Source organism: Cyprinus carpio, chromosome A8 (genome assembly GCF_018340385.1).
Source record: "Cyprinus carpio isolate SPL01 chromosome A8, ASM1834038v1, whole genome shotgun sequence".
Classification (NCBI taxonomy): Eukaryota; Metazoa; Chordata; class Actinopteri; order Cypriniformes; family Cyprinidae; genus Cyprinus; species Cyprinus carpio.
In genome coordinates, this window is record NC_056579.1 from 8340290 (window position 1) to 8367053 (window position 26764).

The window sequence follows — 26764 nt, forward strand, 5'->3', positions numbered from 1 at the left end:
GAATAAAATGAGAGTACCCAGTCACTATTCACTTTCATAGTACGTAAAACGATGTGATGAAAATGAATGGCGACTTTAATTTTAGTTTTAGTAATTTTTTCATATGCGTTTGACATTTTTATTATGTTTTTACATTAATGTTTTCAAAATATTCCTATTTAGCTTTAATTTTATTTTAATTTCAGGTTTAGTTTTAATAATTTTAGTACTTCAACTTTTTCAGTTTGTTGCCAAGGCATCGTTTTTAAGTATTTTAGCTAATATTTATATTTTATTTTGTTATACATTTCATGTCAGCTTTATTGAAAAATAACTATTTTTAATAGTTTTGGTTTTAGTTAACAGTAATTGAGTATTACAGATGTATAGTGTAGCCAGTATGTTTTTATTGATTACAATGTACCAGACTAGTTTTAGTATTTTTGTAATATTATTTTAAATCACCCTTTTATGTTTATGTTTTGAATATATGAAAATTCATCAGAAATATAGGACTATGTTTTCAAATATTAAACCTGAACAAAAAAGATGTTCGGCAGAATGTTATGTAGAATGACAACCTCATTCACCTTCATCTTTTTCCCATACAATGAAAGTGAATAGCAACTGAGGCTGACATTCTGCTAAACATCCCCTTTTGTTTTTCATGCAAAGAAAATCAATGATGACAGAATGTCAATTTTTTTGGGTGGACTATCTCTTTAAGCAGCCAGGCCGCTTAGATCAAATAAGGAACACAAAAGAAGTGTCTTTTGGAATGCTATCATATCATTTAATTTTAAATTAGAAAATGTAAGTTCAGTATTTACAGGAATGTGTTTACACAGTAGCCATGCACCATACACAGGATTTGCTGACCTCTATAGCCCAAAGCCTGTAAAATCAATCTAAATCAGGAAGAATTTCAAAGAGAAACAATAGCCATTACATTGAAAAACCCATATATCCTTCATTTTCAAACATTTTGTTTTGCCACATTTGAAACACATTGCCTGTGAAATTTCTGAGCAAACACAAGGTTACAGCATGAGCTGATGATTCTTTTTGCTTAATGTAAATTTGACTTTGGTAGAACTAGATCTCATAAAACAGGCACCATTCAGATTACACTGTTCAGAAGAACAAAAATCCATGGATTCTATTCAACTAATCTGGGACAAATGAATATAAAATACAAGCCTTGAAGTGCAGGACAGTCTGATTAAAATTACAATTTGAAACCTGCACTGCAGCTGTGTCTAGTTGGTTGAAATTCATACTACAGGGAAAAGCTCCATGAAGTAGCATTCATATACTGAACAAAGTACAATCCCCTGTCCTAAGCCAGCTGAAATTTTCTTTCTCTTCATAGTGTAAGGCTGTAGTGGTTGTCAATGCATCCCTCACTTTGGCTAGAGCTGGCATGCCAGTCTGTCCTGCATGAATCTAAAAGACTTGTTTGTTTGAGCTCAAGTACGATCTGGACCAAGTCCACATGAAGGAGACTGCCTTTCTAAAAGACACATTCAGATGCCCACTTAAAACGGGACAAATTTGAAAGGCGCCACAATAGTGAATAAATACTAAAACAAAAAACTAAACCCACAAAACTTCTAGTTTACATTTCTTATTCGCTATTACAAAGATGCTTGTTTTCTTTGTTTTTTAACACATTGCTAAAACAGAAAAATTATGTACACAGAAACACAAAGACAATGTTATGTGATAAAAATTAAGCTTAGAACAGGAATCCTGTCCATGAGATTTGACAAGGCCACAGTACTCTAACCAAAGAGTAACCCATGAACATTCATCATATAACCTCTGGACAATAGGCTTATTTTATAACCTATTTATACTCCAAAGATTAAAAGTAAACTAATTTTTGTGCACATGTGCTTCAAATCCAAATCAGACAGTTAAGCTGTAAGGCACAGCCACGTCTAGGCTGCTGATGTCACAGGGTGACCAACAGTGGAGAGCATTACCAACAAAAGCTTCTAAAGCAGCCAATATGATTGACAGATGGTCTTACTTTTGTTCTGAGTGACAATGTTCTTAGCATGAAGTACCAGTATAATATTATTGGACTGATATAACTTGTATCTCGGGTTATATTATTATTATTATTATTCATAATGTTACATTTACAATATTCTAATAGCACAATGTTATTTATATGACATCATAACAGCATGATGTCACTTCTGTGTCTTAAGTGAACTGCACTGCACCTCACATAACATCATTCATGCAGCTGTTGTCTATGTACTGTATAATTTTTGTGTGCGTCATTCAATGAAGATGATTTGTCACTATAAGCTCAGCTTGGGTCTGATCAGTCATGTGCTCCTTTAGTCCTCCTCTTGGCATATGGCAACCCACGTCAAGCCTGATCTTGGCTTGCTGTGACCCCAGCGATGACCCCAACTGTTAAGGGCTGGAGGGTGAGCAGTGGTCTCCGTTCATAGCTGTGCCTCGTGCCTTATGTAGTGCTGCCTGGATCCTGAAGTGAGTCCGGGATTCCATGGAGTAGTTTTTATAATTTTGCCTGGCAAAGAAATCATGGTTAATAGTGTTCAAGACTAACAAGGCAATGACTTGTTATATCATGTATCAAACAGGAAAAAAGTATAAAATACACATCAGATTAAAGTGTTTCATATGTGACTGTTGTGCAAAGCAAAAAAAATGTATATACCAAACCTTCATATTATGTCCGAGTGTTTTAAATCTGTTTAACAGCCATGATATGCGATTCGATTATAAAATGAATAATTCATAAATTAGTTGTGAAATTGTTGAGTTGATGACTGAACATGCTGAATGCCACATGTTTTTGGTGGGATTATATATATATTATAATATATCTAGAGGTTACGCCAGCTCCAGCGTGGATCCAGCCTCATAGAAAGACTTCAGGTGGCCTAAAACCTTGGAAAAGATCATGCTGACCCCTGCGAGGACCCCAGGTGACGCCAACTTGAATCGACATGCACAGCTTTCAAAATTTCTCTATATTGTAATCATTATGATCACACTTGTAATAATCGCTTTAATGAGCTTCTGCCTAAAATTAATTCATGTTAACTATTTGTATGATTCTATTATCTTTGTGAAATGAACATTACTTGGACACATTCACTTCTGCTTTGTAATGTAGACACATGCATTTTCTGTAAAGCTGCTTTGAAACAATGTGTACTGTGAAAAGCGCTATATAAATACATTTGAATTTGAAATTTGAATACAACGGGACCTTACAGTACAATTAAAGCAAATGAAATCTGAAATTAAATTATACAGACTCCTAATATATAATTATACAACTTTTTGCCTAATACAAAATTTTTAACTTTTTTTTTTACTAATTTTGAATGGTATATAAAAAAATCTCAGACCAGATTTGAATTGGGGTTTTTTTATTTCACAAGGCAACATTCAAAGCATTTGTGGCAAATTATGTGACCTGTAAATAATTGAATTTTATAGCATAATGTCTACTTTCTTACACTTTTACTTGATTTTAAATTACAATATATTTTACAACTATTACTAAAACTAAATTGATAAAATAAATGTAAAAATAAAAATAAATTGTTATTATAATTTATTTAACAGTGAGGTCAAAAGGTATTTTTTGAGCAGTTGGTATGGTTTTCCATGTCGAACAAAGCCATTAATCAATCTTTCTATCAATGTTTGCTATCTTAGAGGTATAAAACAATCACTGTCAGTGTCAGGACTGTACTTACTTAGCTGTCTCCAGAAGTTTGATGGCCTCCTCTATTCTGCCCTGCTCCAAACACAGTAAACCGTGTTCCAGAAGTGCATTGGGCACCAGGTAGTGGTCATATTTAATCTGACTCTCACTGTACAAGTACAAACACAAACAGACGGACAGAAGGTGAGCATTTGTGATGCTATCTTTAAGAATGTTTAAAACATCTTCTCTATTATCTGTGACATACTGGAGACTAAAACATGTAACATTTCTCATTCTGTGCAGTAAAATCACAGAACACGTCATTTTATAAGTGAGACTCTATCCTCTGCTGTAGATTCAGTACCAGAAAATAGGCCACGTCTTCACAAGAAAAAACACAAACACTTCTCTTTAAGTTGGTGTGGTTTGTTATACAGTAAAAGAGCAAGACTCACTTGCAGAGGACGAGGGTGAAGTAATGTTCAGCTTCTTCCTTGAAACCCAAGTGTTTGAGACAGAGCCCTTTAAGCAGACTAACCACACACTGGTCATCTGTGGTGAACTCGGTCCCTGAGGGCAAACACACAGAGACATTTATGTTACAGAAAAAAATGCTAAATGTGATACAGAGAGTGTCTGTGTGGATGATTTTTTTTTAAAAATGAAACACAGTTACATTGTTACTTTTCACTGCTCATGGTAATTATTATACATTGTTGCAAAGTATCATTTGAAATGATATGAGGAAATAAATAATTACATTATTTTTGGGTGAACTATTATTTTAAAAGTGGACACCAGCATAAGCAGTACTGTATTGTTTGGAAGGAGATTTTACTTGGATGTTGCTCAAGCGTCTGCTGGGCCTCATCCAGGGTCTTTAGCATGCCCTCTGTCAGGTCCGTGTGCTTCCCAATCACAGTGTAGCCATTCCAGATATACATCATCTCCTGTTGTGCAAACATACCCTCACAATGAGTAATGAATTTTAGACTGCGTCTTGTCCAGGTGTTTCCCTTTATTTGTTTTGCAGTTGGAACACACAAATAAGGATGGTCTAATTCCTTACTCTGTTAATTAAAGGGCTTTTCAAACAGGATGTCTTCTTGCATTAAAAAAAAAGGAAAACGGCACACAATAGAATAGAACAGAAAGCCAGTTTATAGATGCAGTACACTATTGCCAATGTACATTATCAGACTTGACGCATCTGAATGGTAACTCTAAATGCAGTGAGACATGACAGCCGAAGATGCAAGAAGACATCCTGTGTGAACTATGCAAAAAGACACTTGCAGTATCGAATAAATACAGACAGTACAATCTGTACAAAACTGAACACTGACCAATGGAGGTGCAGGAAGAGGAATGGCATTATCTGTATTATAGCGTCGAGCTTTTCTGATGGCAAACTTCTCTGTGGGCAATGATTTGCCAGCTATTTTCTGCTTCAGACTGGGAACTTGTCTGAAAAGTGCAAAACAGATCACAGCATCAGTAAAGTACATATAATGTCCATTTTATATTTGCAAGAGGATGGGCTAAATTAGAGGTTCAAATTAAATGTGAGATAAAATATTTGGTCATTTGCAATGCTTGTTTGAACTGAATGACATTACAGTACAGGCTGTATATGATATAAATGACCTTTTACTGATCTGATAGTCATGTTTTCCGATTTATAGGTTTATATTTAATCATGTGATTACATTCTCTTATGAACAAACATGAACATACACACTCAAGCACACCATTCCCTTGCCATTACCTAAACAAAGCCACCTCATTCTCCCCGAACGGCTGGCATTCCTCACGACTCAGCATGCTGAGGTAAGCAGCTTTCATATATGCATATGTAGCCTGAAAAAAGTGTGTGAGAGAAAAAGAAAAGAGCGATGAGTTCTGAACTGCACAGTGAACACAAACATCCCTGCAGGAGATTAATTGTCCTCAGCCTCCATTTATGTAATAGCAGCAGACTTTCTAAACCCAGAGTAAAATCTTTACTGTCTAATTTTATTAAACAGTGAATTCATTATATATATATATATATATATATATATATATATATATATATATATATATATATATATATATATATATATATATATATATATATATATAAACACTGATTATATGAACTATTCCTTGAACAGAAAATAAATGCTTAAGAATGATTTCTGAAGGATCATGTGACACTGAAGACTGTAGTAATGACTGCTGAAAATTCAGCTTTGCCATCAGAGGAATAAATTAAATTTTAAAATAAATAAACTTTTAAATGGAAACGTATAAATAAACTTGAAATTCAACCCATTTTAATTCAATAATCAAGCAACTCTTCAGTGAAGCAGTCAACTGTGTATTTTAGGGTATCACCTTAGACCAGGCGTTCTCTTTGCTGAGCAGGTCTGCATAGAAGTAGGCCATCTTCCAGTGCTTTTTATAGGTGAAACACCACATCAGTTCCCAGTAACACATGTGATGGAACTGCTTCCAGTGCTGCTGAACTTCACAACACTCCTCGAAACGCTTGATAGCTTCAGAACAAGAACATGCATATGCATACAGGCAGTAAAAAAAAAAAAAAAAAATTATATATAAGAATCTAAGGAAAACACTCCTCTTTTAATGCATTAGATAAAAGTAACTATCACTTACAGCATCCAGATTTCCTTTAATTTCCTCTATTCGACCAGCGAAGAACAGGAAAATGGATCCCTGACAGAGACACAGCAGTTGTCAGATTTAAAATTCATACTCTAATATTTAATAACAGTGATTGCAGCAGCTCATATCCTAATGTAAATGAAAGTAAAAGTGTTTTGAGATTTTTCACTGGAAACTCTGTAGCATTTGAAAATGGTGGTCAAGTACCTTCGGATACTTTTTCAGATAAGGCTGCAGCAGTTTTTCTGCATCTTCCACATCTCCCTCTCCAGTGCCTAAGGACACAGACATGCAATAACAAAGAGATACCAAAAAACACATTGTTACTTCTGATGTGCTACATATGAATTAAAAATAAGATTTAGAAAGCAATCTTCTCTTACCCAAAATGAAGCTCATGAAGGTGTGGTAGCAAAGCAACAACATGTTACAAAGGAAAGACCTAAATGTTTGTTCAGCAGAGCCTTCCTGGAGCTGCTGAAGACCAAACTCCTAAAATACACAGATATGTACACAGTGTTTGAACTCTCATTCTGACGGCACCCATTACTGGAAAGGATCCATGGGAGATTTTCATGCTATATTTCTCCAAATCTGTTCTTATAAAGAAACAATCTCATCTACATCTTAGGTGGCATTAGGGTAAGTACATTTTCAGCAAATTTTCATTTTTGGTTAAACTATTTCTTTAAGACAGACACAACAAACAGGAAATTATTTGCACTTGTGTGCTTCACATTCTAACAAGTATAAAAAGCATCGGCATGCACCTTGACACACTTTATTGCTAAGACAAAATAAAAAAGCAAAAACAGCCTAGTTCAGATTCAATTTCATTTGTACACGCCAAATGTGAGCAGAGCCAAACTAAGCTTAGTACTACACAATACTCACTTTGTTACCAGAGAAGCCTACAAATTCCAACAACCTAAGAGTCCGTGTTGGCAACAATGACAGCATCTGGGAGAAACACAGGTGAGGGGTTGAGAAAACAGACTTGTCCTCAATGAACTCTATGCTAGGATTCATAAATGTTCATGTTTGATTTAAAAGGGGACATTTAAAGGTATTTTAAGGCTAAAACACAAGAAAACATGACATAATGCACTCACCAGGTTAAAGGCCCCGACCCCGAGCTTAACGCCTCCCTCAAAATGACCATGATTGTCACCGTGAACATAACTTGCGGACTTCAGGATTGTATGTAGCTCCCTTGCAATGAGCACAAACACGTTAAAATAAACATACAGATATACTGTACTAGTATAATTGTACTATTATAGCATTTATTAATTTTTTTAATTATCTTTTATTTTATTTTTTTTAATCAAATTTTAGTTATTTTGTTATGTGCTTTTGCCATTTTAATTCATTTTTGTTTTTGGATATTTCAAATCAGTTTTAAGTTACTTTTATTTCAATTTTAGTTGTAGTAATTTTAATATTTAAACTTCAATTAAGTCTAATATTTATATTTAATATAAAGCTATATTTTAGTTATTAGTTTATATATATATATATATATATATATATATATATATATATATATATATATATATATATATATATATATGTATGTATATGTATAGTTAACAATAACAACACTGCAGCAGGTCTTACTTGTATATTTGAAAGCTGTTTCTCACTTTCATTCCTCCCTTAATGAAGCTGATCATATTTTCATCCTGAAAGTAAATAAATCTTGAATGAGCAACTTAACTTTATCCACAATAATATATTTTACTCACATACATGATAACAAGGGGGAAAGTGGATTTAATATCATCAGTAAAAGGGAATCAACCACTGGGACAGACCTGCAGGAAAGTGAGTGCTGCCCTCTGGAGGAGGCATTCAGCATAGCACACTTCAGCATGGAGCTCCTCTGGGGATGACACAAATGTAATTACACTTTCAGATTATCTACGCATGATGGGAGTATGTCACATGGCATTTTCAAAACACAGCCACATGATATGGTCACCATGGGTTGAAGAAGTGATTGCATAAACTACTATTGTTACAAGAAGAAGCCTGTGATAAGCTTTTGTAAAAGATCTCAAAATATTAGCAAGATTTATTTCTTTACTGATGCATACTGTACTTATCGCCAATTGATCGTTTAGTGAAATATGTATATAGGCACCCACCTTCTGTGAAGTTTTTGCTGTTGAAGGTAGATTTTTTACGGTATCTGTAATGACAAATACAGCCTTATCAGTCCTGTCCTAAAACAACACAATGATCCATCAGTAGTGGTTGCTAGGTAACATGCTCAGTTGGCACAGTTGGCTGAGGTCAGCCTTGTGTTCTCTGTTACAGTCCTAGTGTGTGAAAGCTGGTAGACAAATTTGCACTCGATCCAAAAGTAAAAAACAGGACTTGATTCACTGTATCCCTAAGGCCATATAAATAGCGCAGTTGGATCTGAGGAGGACACAATGGCTGTCTGGTTTCTGTCTGAGTAAACCGACTCCCCTCTGAGGGACAAAAATGTATTATTCTGAGTCAGTTTGGCTTCTATTAAATTTACACAAATACAAGACATGCAGATGAATGCGGGGCTGGGGGGCTAAGATAAGTAGGCCACGTTCACCCTACAAAGTTTTATGAGTGACAACCACTGGTCTGTGTATTTATAGAATACAGAAGTCACTCTGTATTACTCAAGTAACACAGCAATGTAAACAAGCTACATGGATGTTAACAGTTTAGCCACTGAGCAACAGCCAGTGTCTAAACTGTATGTGTGTCGTGTGCGTATAAAACCAAGCAAGGTTTTATATATGTGTGTGTGTGTGTGTGTGTGTGTGTGTGTGTGTGTGTGTGTGTGTGTATATATATATATATATATATATATATATATATATATATATATATATATGTGTGTGTGTGTGTGTGTGTGTGTGTGTGTATATATATATATATATATATATATATATATACATATATATACACACACACACACACACACACACATATATATATATATATATATATATATATATATATATATATATATATATATATATATATATATATATATATATATATATATACACACATACATACATACATATTTTAAGTGAAGTGAAAGTGAAAGTCGTGATATTTGCCAAGTATGGTAACTCAGAATTGGTGCTCTGCATTTAACCCATCCAAGTGCACACACACAGCAGTGAGAAGTGAACACACCGTGAACACACACCCGGAGCAGTGGGCAGCTATATCCAGTGCCCGGGGAGCAACTGGGGGTTCAGTGCCTTGCTCAAGGGCACTTCAGCCATGGGTATTGAGGGTGGAAGAGAGTGCTGTTCATTCACTCCCTCCCACCTACAACTCCTGCCAGCACCGAGACTCGAACCTGTGACCTTTGGGTTACAAGTCCAAATCTCTAACCATTAGGCCACAGCTGCCCCCATATTGTAGTTTATTGTAGTAAAAAAAAAAAAAAAAAAAAAACAGAAGCAGATTGTTTTGTTTATGCTCTTTATAAACTGCTGCATTTAAATGGTGTAAATAAACAGAGCCTAGAGATTGTGGAACAACAGCATGCTGAAAACATAGTTATACTATATGACTCCTAATCTTGTAATCAGATCTAGTTAAACGTGAAGAAGGCAATAAAATGGGTCTAATGTGTCAGAACTGTGTCCTAACGATTAGCACATGAGATCCAGACAAGCCGACTGGTGGTGCTGATGCAGGAAATGTAGGTTAATATCTATAATTAATTTTTTTTTGTGTTTATTAGTCAATTAGGGTCAGTTTGTGGACACATGAATGTTTTAAGATTTAGAGTAAACATAGTGTTTCATATCTTCTACATACAGTATATATGTATACAGTATGCCTGTACACGTCAAATAATAAATTATACATTTCTTTTACTGGGATTCTGCTTTGTCTTTCATCAGCTATTAATACTTGTTTTAGTATTTTACATCAATGACACTTTAAAAATGCATAAATATTAATAAGATTGGTATCAAAAGTAATTTATTAATACATTCTGTAAAACTTTACCTGAGGGGGCGGGGGACTGCCTTACCCCAAGTAGGTCTAAATTTTTTGCTAGAACAACTAGATTAGTAAATGTTTCTGTTTATTTCCCTTAATAATACATTGCCTTATGCATCATCATCATCATGCACATTCTAATGAAAATGCACATTGTTCTTATCTTACTGCATTCCAAATACCTGATTTATCTTATTAGACAAATTAAGATCAATGTAGTTAAGTATATACAAGTATGTATTGTGACAGAACTGGTTTACTGTCCTGCATACATGGCTGCTATTATCTGGACCAGACAGTGTAATTGATGTGCAGAAAGCTGAAGAGTTTGTGTGTGATCAGCTGACAGAGGCATTCCAGTGCTACAGGGCCTGGATGACGTGGCAGAGTCACAGAGGTGTGAGTTGCCTGGAAACACAAGCATACACCAGATTGTCACACCCCTCAAACACAGCATGTCATGGGTCTCTGAAATTCCTCTGCCATCTGGAATGTGCTGATAGCCCTAGACCTGCAGCATTTTGGGATTACGTCACCAATACAAATGTGACATAACCGAGAGAAACCTGAAAATAGTGTATGGATGCTAATAGTAGCACCTGCTCCCTGAAATGGAATGAAAGCCCATGAAATAAAAATACACCTGCTAGAATGTTACTCAATGTTACTCTCTCTCTCCCTCCATGAAATCTATAAATATTTAAAATATATTTTTTTAAATGAATTGATAGCCCCAATATTGCATATATATAATAAACAAGATAAAAAAAAATAAACACATAAATATTTCAATGTTATACATGCAAACAACATATATAAAAACAACACACCTTTGACACACAGCCTGTGCCTCTTTCATTGTGTTGCCTGCAGCCAAGATGTCCTCCAGGTCGAAGGTCATCATGGCCTGCATTTCCAGTATAGTGGCATACGTGAGCGCATGATACATGCTGTCTTTACTCCTGCCAAAGAACACAAAGGAGGACGCATTAGATCTATATATACAACAAAGGAGAGGGTGGTGTAACTTAGTGACGGTAAAAGACAATTCACCTCAGAGACACTCAATAACATTATCAATGACACGAATGAAACCTGGAAATGGGGGAAGGTGTTTGTGTAACCTGACCATTCTGAACACAGTGTGGCAACATAATACCAAAAACACTAATACTAATGACATTATGAAAAACTACCAGAGAAACACTCATTGTCAATTAAAAATGTGGATATAGTATTTTGTTAAAATACACTATTATTATTTACCTTATCACAATTAAACTCAATTTAGTGTCTATGTACAGTGCAGTTTCAGTTCTTTCAGGAGCAGAGTAGAATGTGATACTACTGGTCCAACATTCCTGGGTAGAGAGATGTCTGGATCAACAGGTTTACCACTCTTTTCTTTACACAGGTGGAACTGGAATAAAATCGGCGTGACGGGAACAGGAATGTGGCATATTTTACATCTTCTAACCAAACAATGAATTGAATAATATACCATGAGGGCAACACACATAATGCATGCCAAATTCATACATAGAGGCTTACTTATATCTTTTACACAGGATAATTATAAATTTATGAATGAGTTGACTTGTGACTAGTGAGATCCTCTGATTGTCGAATCAATTCAACAGTGTGTCTATGTTTATGTATTACGTGCTGACATGATATCCAGACTGACAGATGAAACAGAACTATTTAGCAGCAGTGTCCAATATTAGCACTCGTGGGAGTAAATACTGACTGATGAGTAAATAAGACAATGTTGGCTTTATTAGGAACTCTATCTTAATACATGCATTCAATTAAATTGTAAGAATAATATTCTGATCCTCATCGAATACAGAAAAAAAATAAAATAAATAAATAAAGATAACCAAAAAATAATAATAATAATAATCACCATTGCAAGGTGTGGTTTAAAGCTCATTTTGGATCCTGAATGCAACCTAACAAAAGTGGAGGGTCCCAGTGGACAACGATGGAAAAATGTCAAAGACTACAAAACAGACTGAAAATGATATAGTTTATTGATACACAAAGGCACACCCCCTTGCACAGCTGTGAGTAGTGAGAAAGGAAGAAATGCGAGATGCTCTAAGACACAGCATACATATGAAAACAGGGTGTGGTGTGAGAAGAAGATAAAAGATCTAGAGATGAATCTCCAGAGATTCAGTAGGTTTTGGGTTATGTGAGATTTCCCTGAGAAACACCCAATGATTGTGGATAAAGACTCACCTCACAAAATGATGTACAACAACAATTCAATGTAAATTAGTAGATTATGCACTTGCGTACTTGCTTAAGGTCATATGATGCGATTTCAAGTTTTCCTTTCTCTTTGGAGTGTTACAAGCTGTTTGTAAATAGATAAGATCCCTAAAGTTGCAAAGACTAAAGTCTCAAACCCAAAGAGATATTCTTTATAAAAGTTAAGACTTGTCCACGCCCTCCTAAAATTCCTTGTTTAAACACGCCCCCACATGTCTATGTCACGATGTGAGGAAATTTGCATAATGCCGGCCAAATGTTCACGCAAAGAAAGAAGGCATAACTTTATTCTTGCTGTTGCCGCCGGCGCCATATTGTGGAGATACTTTTTCATCGAGAAAGCGAAAATGCTTTGTTTTGCCTTCCAAAAGAGGACACAACTACTGTAGGAATCAGTGGTTAAGTTGTATTTACAACACTGTTCCAGAACAGTTCAACCCAAATATTTAGATGTGTGCAACGTATTTTATGTAGGACTGTTTCCTGATCCTGGGACAGAAGACTACAATGCCGTCTGTTCTGACTCACAGTCTGTAAGTACGTTTACATATGTAAAGGATTTGCCACTGATGATTCAAACGCGAGTTTTGATCAGTGTAGAGTAGCGTTTCTCAATTCCAGTCCTCGCTCCCCCCTGTTCTGCACATTTTGTATGTGTCTCTTATGGCTTCAGACATTTGTTCTATTCAAACGCAAGTGCCCTGTGAAGTGGCCATTACAGGATATTTGGCCATGATTTCAATTCAAAGCGAACGTATGTGTTCCATTCAAAGTGCATTGTATTTTTATTGGTTTGTATTCCAATTGTATTTATTTACAGAGGTATATGATGTCACACTTGTCCATGTGTGAAGATGTTGCACAGCGCAAATCCGTGAATGAATGTTCCGAAGTGAAGTAAACTTCAACAGATTTCCCCTGCTCAGGGAGTAGGGAGCAATGAACACTGTGTAGGGACCATGCCAATGGGAACACAGTTCATGCACGGAGCACACTTCTAACAAGCTGATTATCTGAATCAGGTGTGTTAACAGAGAGAGAGAGACATGCAAAATATGCAGAGCTGGGGGGCGCGAGGACTGGAATTGAGAACCGCTGGTGTAGAGTAGCGCTTATTGTGTGTTGTTTCTCCAATCACAAATGCATGGTTTTATGTTTACGCAGCGCAGCGTGTAAAAAGTCATTATTGAAGTCATTATAATGCGTAATTATGTCCCCACTGGATGCAACAAATGCCTCGTTTGTAATGGGTTTTATTGTTTTTCTCTTGTCACGCCCGTGTTCTGACCGGGACATGCATCACAGTATGGCAAGGGGCGTCACACGATTGAGGTATTCAGCCAATCACAAAGCACTGGATAGCTGGTCCATCAGAGCACACCTCGCTTTTCAGACCGATGAGCTTTGTAAAAAACGGCGCATTTCAGAAAGGCAGGGCATATAGAGGAGAAACATTAATGTGCAGTATGTGGAAAATAATGTTTTTTGAACCTTTTTTTTAAAAAGGGAAAAATTTATTGTGCAGTATGTGGAAATATGAAACAGTACAATCCAAGGTTTTTCTGCCTCACACCCAAACACACAAGCAGGAAGTAAAAGAATTAATAGAGCCTCATTCTGTGAATGTCTGAACAAGCCTCATTGTGTTCTGAGGTCTGAAGTACAATCATTACAGATCACACAAAAACAGTAAAGCACAGCAGGTCAAACTTTTATTATGAAACACCCAGGCGGTCTTACCTGCTCTTAAGTCTGGTCAGAGCCTCATCAAATTCATTTCGCAGGAACAGATCCAGTGCCACCATGCAGTCTTGAAGAGCCACTGACAGGTCAGACATCTCCGACCTAACACACATACAGAAAGAAAAAGAGCTGAAAATAAGCTTATGTTTGATTTTACTAATGGTTAGAGAGTCGGACTCCCAATCGAAGGGTTGCGAGTTTGAGTCTCGGGCCGGCAGGGTGGGGGGGAGTGCATGTACAGTTCTCTCTCCAAATACCAGGCTTAGGTGCCCTTGAGCAAGGCCTCGAACCCCCAACTGCTCCCCGGGGTCAGCAGCATAAAAAAATGGCTGCCCACTGCTCCGGGTGTGTGTTCACAGTGTGTGTGTGTGTTCACTGCTCTGTGTGTGTGCACTTCGGATGGGTTAAGTTCAGAGCACTAATTCTCCGATGGGTCACCATACTTACAGAAATGTCACGTCACTTTCACTTTTTTTTTTTCACTTTACTTTTACAGAAAGAAAAAGAGCTGAAAATAAGCTTATCTTAAACAAATGCTAATTCCTAAGCCTCCATCTTAAAGGAGTATTTTCTAAAGTGTTCTTATCCTTTAGAAAAATTTACCTGTTGAAACACTTGCTCACCAATGGATCCTTTGCAGTGAATGGATGCAATGGTTCAAAGTTAAAATGTTTTAATGATGGGTTTATTTCTTAGAAATACACAGCATTGTGCTTCACAAAACTTTAATTGATGGACTGGAATTGTGTTGATTACTTATGGATTGTTGTGATGTTTTTATCAGCTGTTTGGACTCTCATTCTGATGGCATCCATTCACTGCAGAGGATCTATTATTGAGCCAGTGATTTAATGCTGTATTCTCTAAATCGGTTTCGAAAATCTTAAAAAATTGAACAACGTATCAACACTAGTGATTCAGGTGTCATGTTGGACAGAAGACAGGCTCACTCATGGTTTTTCTGAGCATCTGCAGAAAAGTTTAGTTTCATGAGGAGTGAAAAAATTGATTTTATATTTGTAAATTTAAACTATAATGTGGTCATCAAGCGGCTTTCTGTGTTTAATGCACTGTACACCATACTGTAAAAGATGTCTTCATCATTATGTTAAAAAGCATATTTGTTTTCATTTATTCAGGCTCAGTTTTCTCCATTAGTAATTAAACTGAAAGTTCAATGAGATTTTACCTACACATTTCAGGCAATCAAACTTAAGCTTTTCATTTTAAGGGTTTGATTTTTTTTTACAATGTATATTAAAAAGTATTATGCTCATATAAACTCATAAATGCATATAAACATTGATTTAAACATTTCTATTATTGCATGTGCTAATTTACTGTAATTGTGGGTTTGCAGATGCACTGATAGACAAGACTATGGCTGTGAGCAATGGGACGAGACCGTACAACTCTTACAGTTCACATAATCACACTCTCTAAAGTTTTGCAATTAAACTGTAAAAGCAGCAGCCATTTTTCTTTTCTTCATGAGAGATTAATGAATCACATACTCAATAGGTCTAATTCCTGGCAATCAAAAGGGGCATTCACACAATCAGTCGGTGGGATTAATACCCCAGTAGGATTTATTTATTTATTTTTTTACATGTTGAAATGAATATGACATTGCCTTTTTAAAAATATATGTTCAACTAATTTGCACTCACATCTCCAGTCAAACCAGTGTCCTAATAAGAGTTACACAGAACAGGATGCCTCATGGGGGTTGCCATGTTGTGCTCACATGACTAGCCAATTCACAGAATCAATGAACCATGGCTGACAATGTGTCCACATATGCCTATTTCCATACAGCAGGCGAAAAACAATATGTGAAAAGAGTAGTACGTTCCCGAATTCATAGTGTGGAAAGAAGTACCCGGATTACTTACTAACTTGTGATAGCATCACCAGACCTAAACTAAACTTCTAGCAATTATTTTGAATTGTGATGTGAAAGGCAGCAGACAGGGAAAAATATAAATCCATTGCATGGTTAAAAGAGCATAAAAATCTGATGGTCAAATATTTAAAATAATGCAATGGCATACAATATTTATATGATATATTAATGGAAAATGTACATTTCTAAGCATATAATGATAAACACAATCATCATTTATGAGCAAAAAACAAATCAGTTTCACTGTTTCTTCAGACACATGATGAGAAGACAAAAGTCTCAGAGAGGAACATGATCAAAGCCCATTGTATCTCTGTATAAGGGACACATTCTTCAAATTACAGCACCATTTAAAATTAATTTCTAAATTGAGTTGAAATTTGTAATGGTCCTGACCTTGGCCTGCTAAGATTATAGCTCGACTCCTAATCTAATAAAACCCAACAACCACTTACAGTTCTTCCACCCTGAAACATTCTGCTGAAAACAACCATTCATGCGAGTCTGTATGTGGATATATGAACTGGGAGCTGAAAGTATGTAAAAAGACAATGGCTTTGGCAATTTTCCACTGAAACAAATCAAATCAATAAGTGTGACTAAATGAGTGCCACGTCTTTGCATTTTAAATGAACACAGACCAACAGAGACGATCTTTATGGGATCCGTTTGGCCAATAGCAATGCGATTGATGGCCTGGGCTAATGTCAGGCCTAACTGTTTAAAATTTACTTTTAAAAAATGACTGATATCAGGTTTTAATGTTTTGTTTGGCATTTTAGACAAAAATACTATAGACTTTTAATATCTTCTATTTTGGCCTCATCACAGAATCACTGAAACATTTATCAGGCAGAAATATTGGTTAATCTCTAACTACTGTACATTAGTATGTTAGTGCATGTTAATAAAGTGCAAAAAAGAAACTAAAATATAAATAAAATGAAATACAAACTAAAATGAACACACACGTATTTTCTACGTATAATAATTTACGAACTAAATAAGGGCGATTGACCAATCAGAACTCAATATTTAAAGGCGTGGTTCATTGCGATTTCACTTTTTTAACGTTAGTTAGTGTGTAATGTTGCTGCTTGAGCATAAACAATATCTGCAAAGTTACAAAGCTAAAGTTCAGTGCAAATGGAGATATCTTCTTTCAAAATTCTGGCAGTTTAATGCCTACAAAAACGGCAGGGAGGGACTACAACAAGTTACTTCCCGGGTTCATAACGTAACAAACCCAGATCCCGGGAAAAGGCAGCAAAGGGGGCGAGGCCATGCTGCGCTGCTTTAGAGAAGAGGAAGAGAAAACTAGAGGAGCAAGTATAATTATATTCTTTTATTATTAATGATTATTTTGTCTTCTAACGATTCTAATGGAATAAGTTTTTTAATAATTGTTGTTATTCAGAGGTTGTTATTAATGTTGTTCGTGTCATTATGATTTTATTAATATGTGCATCTCTCGCTCTCTTTCAGCTCAGCTCCAAAAATTAACTGTTCCAATTATTCACTTATTTTCACATAGCTATGAGAACCGTTAAACATGGACGCACGTGCAGGTGCCGTACTGTTTTAAAGCTTTCATCAGGATAAAACCGTATATTAAAAGCTAACATAAGTGCTGTTTTCCAGAATCTCAGCACGCAATAGCAAATGTTATATTAATTTTATACAACAGTTCAACAATCAAGAAGTTAATTGAGTGAGTTACATTTTAGACACAATTTGTGTGTTTTTTTTCTGTTTTGCAAACGAAATAGCAAATTTTCAAACCATGCTGGAGCAGAGCTGTTGTGCCTCTCAGAGTAACACTGCTGCGATTGGTTCATGAATGAATCAGTTTTGAACAAACGGAGCAAGCCAATGATTCAATTTTTCATTTATACTTGCTTTGATTATAATTGAATCAGCCATTTTGAACAAATCATTTGATTGAATGATTCAATTAATCATTTATTATAACAGGCACTTGCCACCACCTACTGGCGGTTTTAGTGTCATATTTATTTATCCATAACAGGCCTAAAAGCACAAAAACACACTCTGTAAAATATCGTTTAATTATCATTAGCCTTGGGCTGTTGGATAAAATCACATTTACACCCGTGTTATTCGAGACAAAAACAACACTCGTGTGATATTGCTCTCACAATTTGTGTGATATCCCTTATCATATGATATAAATATGATACAGGGGCATTTTTTTGCCTTAAAGTCTTTTGTCTTAAAGTTTAGGGGAATATAACTCCATTATAGGCTACATCACGCAGTAAGTCGTTGCCCTACATCATGTTTGTCAACAGTCAACTGTATGAAATATAAGATGACGTAAAAACATATACATATTTTTTCATATAATTTTTTTCTTTTTTTTAATTGATCAAAATGCATTGATCAATAATAAAAAAGGTCAATATTATAGTATTGACCATGTTTCCGCCTACTTTTTGTGCAGTACCATGCCCAAAATGGATGTAAACTTAGTCTTAGATCCCAGAATGAATGTACTGGCCCCGAAAAGTCTAATTAAACCCTATATTTCCATGAGTAAAACTAGAATACAGTTAGCAACAATTGGCTTTATGCATTTCTCATCCCCCAAAGGCGCAACACAGAGTGAATTTCCTCCCTGATGCTGATATGTGATATCAGAGCAGGATGATTTGAATGAATGAAGAACAGTGCGTGTTAAATTGAGCCTGGCTAGCAAAAGGAAGTGGTCTGAGATTTGTTCAGAAGCTACGGCAGAGGTAAAATGAACCTCTGTACTCTCTGTACCCTACAGAGCTCACAAACTAAATATGGTGATGCTAAGCGATTCTGAAGAGCTAATGGCGACTGGGGGATAAATGATTACTGATGATCATCACCGGAATGACTGGAAAAAACAAGCTGACTCTAAAACACACACATATGCAAATGCCCAGTGCTAAGAGACTAACAATTACAAAAAGCTGTGCTGTACGCTTTAACAAACGAATTCTACAACACGAGCAGCTCTGAAAGCAAGGGCATCCAAAACAATTACCTGTCTAATATTTCCAAACTGTTCCTGTTTTTCTGGTTATGCAGGCTGTAAAAGCATTATGGTCCTGCTACGGCACACTTAATGGTCCTCAATCACTGCTAAAACACACATTCACACAATAGCATGCTCTCAGCTGTGTGGCGTTCTTACCCGTTTGACAGAGTTTCTGCCTCTCCTGACATTTTCATCTGGTACAGTGAGATCGAGGAGTGCAGTAAAGCGAGAGAAAGGAGGAATAAAATGAGAGAGAAGAGACGCAGGGTAATTCACAGTGTATGAGAAAAGGCCTTCGTAGTGGTTCCTATCAGCAGAGCAGCAGCTTCCCTCTGGCTACAGCACACACACACACACACACACACACACACTCTCACTCACTCAAGCTGCAGAGAGGACAGCGGGAAAGGAACACAGAGCTTAATAAGATTGGGATGACTATCACACAGAGAGAAAGTGAATATTTTCATCGCCTATTTCTCGCTGTCTCCCCGCCTTCCAACAAACACATACACACACACCACCTCAGCCTCCTCCTCTTCTCAGTATCAATCATGCTATACACTACATCCTGGCCTCTGATTGGTCAATGATGCAATAGAGGTGGTTCCAATTTCTTAAGAATCCACCTAGCAAAATGCTCCTAAAGTGGGCATCATGCTTCTGCAGTCAAGTGACCATATGAACTCCACAGCAGTCAATAACATTCAACACAATAACAGGCCTGTAAATCAGTACTGAACAGTGAGGATCATGAGACACGGAAGACAGATGCAGACCGCAATATCAGCACAAGGAAGTGACACAGCCTGTGGTGTGATGAGGAGAAGGGGAGTGTCATGATTCACTGGAGCAAGGGAACGAGGGAACAAAAAGACGTGGATATTTCACAAAATGAATGTCTTTAATAATCCAACAGGGAGACACAGAGTACAATGATGTCGTTCAAGACCTGACAAGGAAACATGAGGCAGACTACACATTTCTACTAAACTAAACGAGGGACAGACAGGTGCGGGAATCAACTAATAATGAGACAACGAGAACAGGAAAATGACCAAATAAGAGAACACTTAAACAGAAACAGGGGCAAAGCAGGTCCATAATCCTGACATATCGCCCCCCTTCCCAGAAGGTGCGTCCTCATGCTGTAGAATAACAGAGGAGGGGAATGGGTGGAAAATAAGGAGGAGGCTCGGGAGGAGGACAGGCACCGGGAGGGGGCCGACAGACAGAGACCAGGGAGGCGATGTAGGAGGGAGGAGCCAGGGAGGAGACAGGAGGGCCCCGGAACAGGAGGAGCACAGCAGGACCCAGGCCACAGCCATAACGGTGGCCCACGGTGGAGCCGATGGAGGGAGGAGCCATGGAGGAGGAATGGCCGCCGACTCCAGGGGGCCAACCAACGGTGGCGGAGCAGGTGGCAGAGGAGCACGAGGTGGAGACGGAGAGTCGATGAGCCAGGGCGATGGGGAGGATCCGGAGGTCCTAGGCGGAGTAGTTGGCACCGGCAAAGGTGTGGATCCGGGAGGCCGCAGTAGAGCCGGAGCGAAAGAGGATAGAGTAGGAGCCGAGTGTATGAAGGAGCCTGATGGAGCCGGAGGGACGAAGGGATGAGGCGAAGCCGGAGGAGTAGGGTCCGGAGGCGCAGGATGGTCGACACAAAACCAAGGCTGAGCCGGAAGAACGAGGGAGCCCGTCAGAGCTAGTGGATTGCCGAGCCATAAGCTGAGAGGAGGGAGCTAGGAGCCATGGTGGAGCTGACGGGTCAACAGGCCGAGGCGGAGTCCGGAGCCCAGAGGCGGAATCAAGGTATACTCCAACCACAGCGATGCTGGAGGATGGCAGTCCTGTGGAGCTCGCACCACATAGATCGTGGGCTGAGGGCGAGCAGACGACAGCGAAGGAGGAGGCAGTAGCGGGTGGAAGGGTGAGCTTTTGTGAGCTTTCAGGCCAGAACTTAGGAACGGGAGCCCTCTCCTCTTTGGTGTGGCACAGTCACCGCGCCATGCACAGCTCACCCTTATTGCAGGGGGCGGAGCTCTTCTCCGCGCTCACATCGTCCGTGGCTTTCTCCCTCATGGCGGGTGTTGTTGCCGGCTCACACACCTTGACTCACGTCATCAGCAGCACTGGCTCCACAGCGATCCTCAGCCCTGTTGCTCCGTGATGGCTCATCGGTTGCGGCAGGCTCCGGCTCTCCATCAGCGGTGGTCTCGGGCATGCACTTCGTGCAGCGGGGAGATGGTGGGCTGGGTACTGGGTCTGCTCCACAAAGGCAGCAAAATTCTCTCGAGGATCAGCTTCGGACAACAGCGCTCTGCACGGGATCTTAAAACTGGTGTCATAGAACGCATAGAGCGAGTCGTCTGGGTAGATGGTTAGAGCAGCGAGGACCAGGAACAATCTAGTATGGCCCTCAGCGATCTCTCCCCCGCTCCAGCAGGAGGAGGAGATACTCCGGACGGGAGAGGGGATCCATGGAAAACACAACAGAAACAAAACACTGGGGGGGGGGGGGAAATGGAAACAAAAACGGAGGGTAGACACACAGAGGTAACTGTCGCTGGAGCATGGGATTGAGGAAACAAGGAGACGTGGAGATTTCACAAAACGAGAGTCTTTAATAATCCAACAGGGAGACAGAGACCCCAAGGATGACGTTCAAGACCCAACAAGGAAATATAAGGCAGACTACACATTTATACTAAACTTAACGAGAGACAGACAGGTGCAGGGAATCAACTAATAGTGAGACGACGAGAACAGGAATATGACCAAATAAGGGAACACTGAAACAGAAACAGAGCAAAACAGGTCCATAATCCTGACAGGCAGAGGGATGTTTATAGGAAGAAAAAATGCAAGATGAAATGCTTCTATTTTGCATCCTCTGGAGCCACATGGAAAAGCTGATTGGCTGATGGCATCACATCCTGAGCTGTGAAACCAAAAGCAGCAGACGGGAAAAAATTCTAATGAATATGGAGCCAAAAATCCATGACAAAAGCCAACACTAGTGAAATATGTACTGTAAAAAACAATTTTAAATACAGTACAGTTCAAAAGTTTGTGGTTGGTAATGTTTTATGTTTTTGAAGTTTAGAAATAGTTTATGATGATCACCAAGCTGCATTTATTTGATCAAAAATACAGTAAAAACATAAATATTGAGAAATATTATTGTAACTTAAAATACCTATTTTCTGTTTGAATATACTTTAAAATGTAGTTTATTCCTGTGATGACTATTGCTCCAGTCTTCAGTGTGTCACATGACCATTCATAAATCATTCTAATATGCTGATTTGTTCTCAATAAACATTTTTCAATTATTATTTTAAATGCTAAAAACAGTTGTGCTGCTTAATATGTTTGTGGAACCATTGATACTTTTTTTCAGGATGCTCAGATGAATAGAAAATTCAAAAGAACAACATTTATCTGAAATATAAAGCTTTTGTAACATTATGAATGTCTTTAAGGATCAACTTTTGATCAATTTAATGCATTCGTGCTAAATAAAAATGTAGATTTCTTTGAAAAAAATACTGTATATTAAAAAAAAAACAGTAATCTGTACAGATTAGACATATGCACACTTCTTCATTGTTTACGATATATATATTCTCAGAGGTGGCCAAGAGTTTCTGATGTTATGCATTGGCACAGCTGCCCCTGCACTTCAAAAAAAAAAAAAAAAAAAAAACACCACACATCCACATACAAAGAAACTAAACAAGTGAATAATGAATGCTCCCTTTAGCAGCAGTTGCTAATGTGGACTGATGGAGGGAGACTTTGTAGACGTGATGATTTGCAAATCTGCAGAATATAAAACAATAACTTGCAACCATAACCAATCAGCTCTGTGCTTTTTACATTTACATTTCTGAAGAAAATGCAAATGGAATTTGTCAATGCAAAATATTTAGCACATTGCTTTTCATCACAAGCTAGCTTATCTGCATGTACAGCAATAATGTTGGTGTGCTATGCATTTCAGCTCTAGATCAAAGTAATTATGATCGTACAATATTTAGTGTAGCTGATGTGGAAGCCATCTGGAGTGAACCCTTTGAATAATACATGTGGAGGATGGTAGGAACCTGCCCTTTATGAGAACAATCATTAAATCTCTCTAATGAGAGTATGTAATAAAAAATAGATGTTACTAGTATTTACAGTAACTTCAGCTTCATAAAAAAAATTATTACTCACATGATCAGTACTAATTTGTGCTTCTCTTAGTTCAGTACACATACATAATGCAGTGCATTGTGGGAAGTAACAGGATAGTCCCATCTTACCTGTTGCAACACAAAGGCTTATCTGGCTATTGGCATTCATATTCACTTATGCACGAACAACCAAGATTCAACATCGTTTTTTAACAAAGCATGACTGCGGCAGAGCAAAGTGCAAAATGATGTTTAAAAAAGAAATGTGGAGGCAGAATCCTACCCATAATCAGTGATGACAGGGTCCAGCCCGTCTTTCTCTATATTAGGTGACCTAAAAAAAAAAAAGGAAACAATCTTCTAGTTACTGCCACTATTATGAGCCAAGAACTTCTCGAATTACATTTTTATGTTGAGTAAATAGCATTTTTTTTTATCAGTTAACAGTATGTGTGCTTAAATGTGTTTCATTTCAAATTGTTGTCAGTGTCACAGACAATAGATCTTGTGTGTGGAAACACGGGTTGATTTAAAGTGTGGCAACACTCACTCGGATGGAGACGTGGGGCTGTCTAGTGACTCTTCAGTCTTGAGTTGATCCCTAAAAGCAGATGAAAGCATGTGAACAAAATCTGATCTTTTATTCATTACTAATGACTGAGCCATTATTTACTTTGTTTCTTGAACACACAAAAATATCTGGGAAAACACTCTAAAGATCATATTTCATCAGCTTTGAACGGTTTCCCTAAACATCATACGCAGTGTCTCATTATTTTATTAAGATAAACCTAATGTGTGCACTGTTAATGAACAAGAAGTAGCACTAACTGAAACTTCAGTTCCCACTTTATAGCTAATCAAATAGTTGTATTTTAGAACTTCATAAAAAGAAATCAGCGACTATTCAATTTAGCAAAATGAACATTTTTCACATGTAACAAATTACTTTGTGAAAGGAACTTCTCTGTCATAAAACAATAAACAGTTAAGCATTAACACACAGAAGCAACAGCAAGGTGGGGTTACTCCATGAAAGAACAGGTATCATCCAATCAGCTTTCTCCGAATCTCATCCATGTTATGACATCACCTGCTACATTGTTTTTGACATTAGGCCTTTTGATTAACCTGACAGTCTCTAACCATATTGTTAAGGCTCACATTACTTTGCAACATACTAATGATACGGTTTCATATTCATTAAAAATATGGTACCATTATATTAACGAGAATCATGGCAATTAGTTTAAATGTATGTAATTCCCAAACTTCATTTCTTTTAGGACTCCTGTTTCCAACAAGGGGTCCATGAGGAAGGCTATATAAACTGAATGTATACAAATGTCTTTTAATTTCTTTACATTTCAAGATTATATACAAATAAAACTCCAACAAATGATCTGTTAAGCATCATAGTTATTGTACTTATTTAAATCGAATTGTGTTATAGTACAGTTTTAATCTTGAGGGACTCCCAAAGAAAAAAGAAGCAAAGAGCAGCATATCGCATCACTATTACTTGTGATGGGGTTGATTTTGGATTACACTTACATTATATGATATATAATGTAATATGCACCGGTAACATAACACATAACGTACACACTGGTGTTTATATATTTTTATATTTCATTTTTTATTACTTATACATTGTTTTTTACATTATGTTCTTTAAATTAAACACATAACGTACACACTGGTGTTTATATATTTTTATATTTCATATATAAATTAATATAAAGTGTTCCTAAATATTCCAGTGATTTGTTAGAACACAAAGTTTAGATCTACCCACCACCTGGAACCATCATACTGAAGTCCGTAATTCTGTCTTTTATGCAAATTATCTTCCTGTATCTGCCGCACGGATTTCTCTCCACCTGACCAAAAAGTAAAAGTCAGCAAACCTACTTTTTGTCGTCATTCTTCTTGTTGCGTCTCCAGAAACTCATTCCAAAGAGGAAGAGAAGACAGTAAATCCAGTAAGAATGGAGAGTGTGCTATTCACTACCTGGACATTCGTTGACGTTACCTGTCCTAGCCTAGCACAGGTGAGCACTGAACTTCTGTTCGAGAGGTAACAGCAGCCGTGTGTTTCTATACTGGCTTTGTTGAACATGTGAGGCAGACAGGGAGGTGTGGAGAAACCCATTTCCACAAATAAAGAGATCCTTTGCGAAAACTGATGGAATGCTGTGCTGCAACTCTTCCTTGGTCTTAAAGTCCTCCAGGTTCGCCATTCACAAAGTCCTACAAGTATTTTTGCCAATTATACAACGAATTGGGTTACTATTGCCGCGGGTCGTTTTCATGTCAGCAGCCGATTACGTGGTATTTAGCCCATGCAGAGCGAATTTTACAAGGGGAACCCAGCCAAAAACGTGTATTTTACCCTCCTGACCGCGATTTTTAACGGGGAGCCCCCCTCGAAATGCGATTGGGCTCATTTTGAGTAGCAGTTGGTGCGGGTTATGTTGTGAAAACCTGGCAACCCTGGATATCACCGAACTTCAACTGCCAGCTGCTGCTATGGTTATCACCTTAGGCAAACTTAATGAAATTTTGTGGTTATAAAATCAAAATTTCAGTGTTGTGGCTTTTAGATTGTCTATTAGCTTTGAATATTTTATTCCAACCTGATCCAATCACAAAACGTAGCTATTTTATAAGGTTAATTCCAAATATTGATGACTATAGATATTTGTCAAAACAAATGTTTTATTGAATGTGAATGTTCTTCCCCCAAATACCAGCCACCAAAAATCGTTGTTCATGAACGTGATGGAAATACAGCCTAGGACAAAAAATAAATAAAACCCTAATATTTTAGATACGCCCCCCAAAATTTAGTTTTAAATTGAATTACTTAAATATAGGAAACTGTTAGCAGACTGATAGAAGTACAAAAAGAAGCAACACCTTATATTTTTAATAGTTTCATATTTATTTTGTTTGTTTTAATTACATGTTACTTAACATATACATTTGCCTCCAATAAAGGGACGTTAAAAAAATAAAATACAATAGCCTGTTCTTAAAAGGCAGTCAGTGGCCAACATATAAGTGGTTTTCTTTAGAGGCACACAAAGCTTATACATACATACATACATACATGATCAATAACACACAGAGCATAAGAACTTTAACAATATGCAGGGCTGATAATAGAGAAGCAGCAGCCATAAACAGAAGGCCAAGCATTGGTTTGAAATGAGGAGTGCAGGTGTTTTTTAATGCTGTATTTC

At 37.3% G+C, this 26764-nt stretch overlaps 1 protein-coding gene across 2 annotated transcripts; it reads right to left on the bottom strand.

Annotated features, from left to right (window-relative positions):
• Positions 1-750: 750 nt before the first annotated feature.
• Positions 751-25872, bottom strand: LOC109047961 (tetratricopeptide repeat protein 39A-like). 2 transcript variants are annotated; one of them, XM_042761923.1, is made up of 20 exons: positions 25431-25872; positions 24067-24117; positions 23800-23850; positions 14396-14500; positions 11206-11337; positions 8506-8549; positions 8173-8240; positions 7976-8040; positions 7468-7567; positions 7250-7315; positions 6739-6847; positions 6563-6630; positions 6347-6406; positions 6065-6226; positions 5454-5545; positions 5032-5152; positions 4524-4635; positions 4141-4255; positions 3735-3851; positions 751-2530 (listed from the first exon to the last, which is right to left on the bottom strand). In XM_042761923.1, the coding sequence occupies exons 1-20, from the start codon at positions 25469-25471 to the stop codon at positions 2413-2415; spliced, it is 1797 nt and encodes a 598-aa protein (XP_042617857.1). In that variant the 5' UTR covers positions 25472-25872; the 3' UTR covers positions 751-2412. The 2 variants fall into 2 exon arrangements, with proteins under 2 accessions (XP_042617857.1, XP_042617858.1); XM_042761924.1 differs by lacking the exons at positions 23800-23850; positions 24067-24117; positions 25431-25872 and adding an exon at positions 19492-19879.
• Between the last annotated feature and the right edge of the window lie 892 nt (positions 25873-26764).

Bases quoted from the DNA above. Each gene is read 5' to 3' on its own strand.
- LOC109047961 (XM_042761923.1), bottom strand. From the start codon at position 25,471: ATGAGTTTCTGGAGACGCAACAAGAAGAATGACGACAAAAA. The intron at 11,338-14,395 runs GTAAGACCGCCT...GTTCTTTGGCAG, and splicing joins CTGACCAGACTTAAGAGCAG to GAGTAAAGACAGCATGTATC. The intron at 8,241-8,505 runs GTGGGTGCCTAT...TGTCATCCCCAG, and splicing joins CAGCAAAAACTTCACAGAAG to AGGAGCTCCATGCTGAAGTG.